The sequence below is a fragment of the Papaver somniferum genome, chromosome 5, assembly GCF_003573695.1.
Source record: "Papaver somniferum cultivar HN1 chromosome 5, ASM357369v1, whole genome shotgun sequence".
In the NCBI taxonomy this organism is placed as follows: domain Eukaryota; kingdom Viridiplantae; phylum Streptophyta; class Magnoliopsida; order Ranunculales; family Papaveraceae; genus Papaver; species Papaver somniferum.
This window is the reverse complement of record NC_039362.1, coordinates 210,982,254-210,988,253: the sequence shown is the minus strand read 5'-3', so window position 1 is coordinate 210,988,253 and position 6,000 is coordinate 210,982,254. Positions and strand designations below refer to the sequence as shown.

The following is a 6,000-nucleotide window of genomic DNA, read 5'->3' as shown; positions in this document are numbered from 1 at the left end:
ATCCGGAGGAATGCAGGAGAGGCAACATCTGCTAATGCTGAGGCGGCTCCCCTTAAAGATCTTCCTGAGAAGGTTCTCATTGATAAGGCAGTCATGGTGACTTCTTCTGAAAGTCCTCTTGTAGCCGACAAGGTTCCTGATGAAGTATTGGCAAGGCAACCTGTTGTTCCTGGGGCTATCTTTGATCCTCCCTTTGATACCCCTCATGCAGGTCATGTGTTGGTTGGGGGATTCAGTGTGCCGGCTCAGTTCGAGGAGTTATACACGGTGATATGGAAGAAGCATGACCACATTGCTACCACTACGAAGCTCAAAATTCGCCTTACATTTGTCAATCGCGTCCAAGAAGCTTTATTCTCCATTCACGGGATGAGCGTCACGACCGGTCGCAGTGTTTCTGAGGAGGTGATTGAAGACTGGAAGTGCCATCGGGACGTATTTGTGTAGTACGACTTCAACGCTCCTTGGTTCTTCAAAGGGTTCTCTGAAATCCAGGAGCTTCAGAAATTGCAAGACGAAGCTCCTTCTGCAGACTGTATTGATCGCCAGGAAGAAGAGGTTGAAAAGTTGTCTAAGGAGTTGAAGCTGAAACATGCCTCACTCCAAAGGATGAAAGCTGCTCTTGCTCAGAAGGATGAGTTGCTGCTGAAGGACTTTCCTTGAAGGATTCGTGCCGCCTACTTGTGTTCTTTCTTTAGATGCTTTTGAGTGATTGTGAGGATTTCCTTTCACAATTTGATTTCAGGTTTTGAACTAATAGGTGGTTGAATTTTGAATTGGTTTTTGAGATAGTTTTGTGAATAATTGATTTTCTGAAAGAGATTATTCTAAATAGAATTTGCATCTTGGTTATGAATGATTATACATGTCACATGAAATTGTAAACATCATGTGAAAAGGAAACAAACATGATGTTTGATCATCGAATCTCTTTCTCTGTGTGTGGGATGTCAAGTCCCCAATAAACTCTAAAACTATCTTTGTTGTAAAATTGTTTGATAGAATTTACTTGCTCTTTGGAGCCTCATTTGCACGAAACTGAATCTTCCCGAGCAACCTCTCCAAGGAAATCGTCCGCACTAATTTTCAGAGATGGGAAGCTACTCTCCTTAATTAAGCTTATTTTGAAAAATGTGTTTCAAGGTGTTGCATTCACTGGTAGGGTGGTGAAGGAACCGGTGATAATGACAATATCTCGGATCCATTATTTCTTGATCGGTCGGTGGACGCCATACAGGTGGCAGCTCCACCTCTCCGTTTCGTACCCACGCCTCCAACATCTTCAAAATCTTTTTCATTGGGAACGAGAAATGAAGGTACCTTGAGTCTAGCTGTTCTTATGCCAGTGGACGTCGTGACATCTCTATGTTGCTTTGATGTGAAGCACGCTTCGGAGACGGAGTTGGAAGACCAGCATGGGTCATCATATCCGCGGCTCGCTTGACTGGGTGAGGGAATACGGAAGGCATTGTAATATCACTGCTGATTGAACTGGACTACAAACATATGTATGGCAAAAGAAAAAGACGGTATAACAAGCTATAGTAAAGTTTGTTTTTTTAAACTATTCCAATGTGAATTCGTCGAGCCATATCAGCACTTCATTCCTCTTCATGTGCAAACATTCCCAAAAGACAAACAAACAATGATATCAGAGAATTAACAGAGAAATAACAAAGGGAAGTAATGCAAAGATGAAAAGGGTTTGATTCAAATACCAGAATGAAGCTCCACGTTCTGCCTGGATCATTATACCGAGCAAGCATACAACCTTCTTTCGGTTTAAGACCATCTCTTAGAACTGCACGGCGCAAGCTTTTTTCTTTTTCAGCGACTACTTCATCGGTAGGTTTGCCACTAAATTTTGTCACGACGGCGTACCCCCCTTCTACCTTTCTCAAGCTAAGTGCTTCTAATTCTGGTTCTGGTAGACTGCATTAATGCAGAGAAGAAGTTAATTAGACTGCATCCAATTTGGATGGCAAAAATGGCCTCATTCGACATTTCAGGTAGGGAAACTAGAACAGTCCATCTAGGTGACTCAAATCACAAAATTAAGTTCATAGTCTCACCTGCTCAAATCTTTCTCCGATGGCAAAACAATTTGGATGGATATATTTGATTGTTTGTTATCGAAAGCTTGAGTAAAGACTGGAGTTGTCATTTTTATTTTCTCCTTGGTAGAGTTCTTTCCAAATATGTATCTACAAACACGTAAAACAGCTTTCTGTCAAATTCATTTCTGATTCGGAAAAAAGAAATGAAAACTCATTTTAATATATTCCAACACTCACCCAGCGACATCATTGAAGCCAGTCGAACCTGCTAATTTCTCACCTTTCTTTTCTACAATAACAAAGGGAAAATACTTCCGAACCTGCCACATGAATTAAAATCCAATTACAAAAAAGTCTAGAATGAAGCCACAGTGCACTAGACTTTTCGCGTACGAATGAAAATGTACCTCATAAGTTGCAGTTCTTCTCAATATTTGATACTTTGGCGTCTCTAAGTCCGGAGTCTTGTATGGTCGCAGCTAATAGAGAGTTCAACATCATATTTACAGTGTCAAATACAAATATATACTAAATTCGAAATCTGTGCAGTATTTTAATAGAATTCAGTACTCGTTACCGGATAGTTCCAAGGCTAATGTACCTGTTTTATAACACCCAGCAAGCCTTCAACAGAAAAGTAGTCATTGTTCTTGATGGAATCCCAAAAATCCTATGAGAAAAATTCATAAAGTTAACTACTCTATAAAGTTGTTCCAAACTTGAGTGTACGTAGAAAATTGTCGGAGGAAAATGCAAAGTTTTACCAAATGACTGCAGAATTTTTGATTCTTGGGGTTAATACCCATGACGGAGGTTCCTGTGAAGACTAGCTCAGGCTTCCAAGGTAATATCACGAATGGCATTATCATAGTCCACCTTGTTGTTATCTCATTAGGTCCTGTCTACATTCCGAAAAATGAAAACACATTTGACATCAAAAATAACAAACCAAGACAAAATAGACTACATAAAACAATTCATATCAATTGTTCTAAACACCTAAACCAGAATTGGGTGTTTGGATAGTGCAAGCATCAAGCACTTCTGCGAACAGCATAGGCAGTTTGGCACACCCTTTTCTGCAGCCTTACGTATAAACACCCATAATCCATCAGGCACCAATAATCACCTTTCCAGGCGTATCCGTAGATTTATCTGCAAACGCCTTACCGCTGTGTAATCGTATGACCCATCCAGACAACACCTATCAGTCTGACCTCCTAGCTAGTTTTCGTGTAGTGATGATCTTAAGGCAATTTTGGTAGACAATCTTGCGAAATCTTGTTTCATTTCTAAAACATCTAATGCAACTAATGTTACAGGAATTTGACTAAAACATCTATTGAACAGCTTACAGAATACAGGATGGAGCCGGAATTGGCCCAGTGGGGGCAATTGCCCCCCATAGCCTATTTCTGCAAATTTTCACAAAACCCTCTCCTAAAATTTGCTATTCATTCATTGTATTTCTCTGCACTCTCGGAAATTTAATGTTTTTAGCCCCGTCCTGCCTTCAATCCTTTAGAGTCTCGACGAAATTAACCAAAGCATGGGTATCAGAATTAATCAATAGAAAAGAAAAAAAAATGCACACACCTGTTTTGCCCAATGCAGTTGAAAGTCTGGTGTAAAGAGTTTCTTCAAGAGTGCAATATTAAAGAGATACCCACTGATACTATCATGTTTTGTAATTGGGTCTCTAAATTTAACACTTTCATCATACATGGTTGGATCAATCCCTTGTTCATCGAAAAGATGAGGTAAATCCTCATATAAGAAATCCACAAGCTTATTTATATCACCACCCACTGGTTCTGTTCTTGATGAATCAACTAAGCTGCATTTTAGTGTTAGTTTTCCAGTACTTCTAGGTAGCTTAACTGGCCGGAAAGACATTCCGGTTAGTTTTGATTGTTGGGAAGTGATGGATAGATGAGAATTTCGGCTGAAAATTTGGTTGTTGGGAAGATGAGTGGCCATTTTCTGGGTATCTAGAAATTTGATGGGTTCTGTGTGCTGTGGGTGTGGGGGTGGGGGGGAGTGAGATGAGAGCGGGACATAAACCTTAGCTTCAAGTTTTTTTTTTTTGTTGGTTTTGGTATGTGAAGCTCTGTGCTCCACGTTTCCGTTCCGGAAAGGAAAATTTCTTGTTTGGTCCTAAGCCCATAAGGTTATTTATAGCAGGGTTAAACTAGATTTTACTCTTATTCTAAGGTCCAAAGTTATTTGAAACCATGGAAATGACTAATATATCCCACTGTTTAAGTACGTGTGAAATAACATATTTCTACCAAATCGGGATTTTATTTATCTGGAGGTCCAAATTTAATTAAAACATATAAAGGACCATAGATTTGAGTACATTACTGTTACACTGTTTACAAATTTGAGTACATGTTTGCTACACTACTTAGGAATCTGAGAACTCCTCAATTCACTTTACTTTATTGCAGCACCAGCACCTCTGCAGTCAACCATTCACCACTTCCTTCAGCTCCATCTTCTCAGTAATCTTTTATCTTGCTGCATCACAATCTTCGTAGCTTAAACCACAACTGCAACAGCTACATCAACACCATTGTCATTTCAATTCAGCTGCAACACAGACTTGTTCTTCTTCCCTGTTTAAACAGCACTACCATCTTCATAAACCCATTGAGACGAACATCTCATCCACTGATTTTGTTCACAGTAATCACCACCTACAATTCCTCCTCTATCTCATCTGTATCTTCAGTTTACATCAGCAACCCAACCTTCTATGTTCCTCCAAATCCATTTGCAGCACACCTTCTTTCAAACACACATCACAACCAATTTGTAACTTCATCAAGACCACCACCAATTTCACAAGCTTGCAAATCTGAACCAACAACAACTCCTGTTCCTATCATTCAAAATCTGTCATTTCTTGCAATAAGTTCTGAACTGCAGCTCCAGATCATCTCCATATCCAATTCCAGTACTGAATCAAACGTAACAAAGAGCATCTATTTCAGTATTTCATATACGTACTGAATCAAACACAACAAGGAGCACTTCCTATCAGTATGCGATATATGTACTGAAGATTCATGAACTACAAATCAACAGTATGACAACAACAGGTGACAGATCTATGAAAAATAAGAGAATCGAAAGACATATTACAGTATTTCACATAAGTACTGAAGGGTAAGACTAACAAAGGAGCAAAAACACAGCAAATAGCACTTCTTATCAGTATTATACATACATACTCATGGATCGAACCAAAAAATTGGAAAAACTTCAAATAAAACAAAATTAGAAGAGTTTTGTATCAGTACGTCATATATGTACTGTCAATTCATACGCGAAAAATAACTGTAACAAACCTAAAAACCATAAAAGCGTCAATCAAATCGATTTGATTATCAGAATACAATCAAAAAAACAAATCAAAAGAAGAAAAACCGAACAAAATAATCAAACAAGATGATTAGAAATCATACCTGGAAACAGAAAACAAATATTCTCTTTGTAAATCATAACGATGCACCATCTTGTTCTTGTTCTTCTTCTTCTTAAAAGTAGACTAGGTTTCTGTCAGTACGGGATATACGTACTGTTGGTTCATACACAACAATCAGCTGCATGTCAAAAATAATTAACGAATCCGTGAAAAAATAATATTGAAACACTTCTATTTCAATATTCCATATATGTACTTCTGAATCAAATAAAAAAAGGTCTTCAAAACTAGGTTTCTGTCAGTACTGCAGATACGTACTGTTGGTTCATACACAAAAATAAACCGAAACATATCTAAAACCAACAAAATGAAACCTATATGATCAGATCTAGTGAAGAAATTGACAAAAAACATGATTATCCATATAGATCTGAACTATTTTTTAATAAAATGAAATAAACAATCAAACAAGGAGATCCAAACATAATCAAACATCCATTAAACGATTAA

The 6,000-nt window shown here is 38.2% G+C and overlaps 1 protein-coding gene across 1 annotated transcript; it reads right to left on the bottom strand.

Annotated features, from left to right (window-relative positions):
* Nucleotides 1–1,561: 1,561 nt before the first annotated feature.
* On the bottom strand, nucleotides 1,562–4,073 carry LOC113284524. The gene is made up of 8 exons (XM_026534011.1): nucleotides 3,654–4,073; nucleotides 2,822–2,959; nucleotides 2,659–2,727; nucleotides 2,465–2,536; nucleotides 2,295–2,377; nucleotides 2,073–2,204; nucleotides 1,719–1,932; nucleotides 1,562–1,609 (listed from the first exon to the last, which is right to left on the bottom strand). Exons 1-8 carry the CDS (start codon nucleotides 4,035–4,037, stop codon nucleotides 1,565–1,567), a joined length of 1,137 nt encoding a protein of 378 aa, XP_026389796.1. The 5' UTR covers nucleotides 4,038–4,073; the 3' UTR covers nucleotides 1,562–1,564.
* Between the last annotated feature and the right edge of the window lie 1,927 nt (nucleotides 4,074–6,000).

Excerpts from the sequence above, each read along its gene's own strand:
- LOC113284524 (XM_026534011.1), bottom strand. The coding sequence starts at position 4,037 with ATGGCCACTCATCTTCCCAACAACCAAATTTTCAGCCGAAATTCTCAT. Across the intron at positions 2,728-2,821 it reads AAAAATTCTGCAGTCATTTG|GATTTTTGGGATTCCATCAA; the intron begins GTAAAACTTTGC and ends TTTTTCTCATAG. Across the intron at positions 2,537-2,658 it reads TGCTGGGTGTTATAAAACAG|CTGCGACCATACAAGACTCC; the intron begins GTACATTAGCCT and ends ACTCTCTATTAG.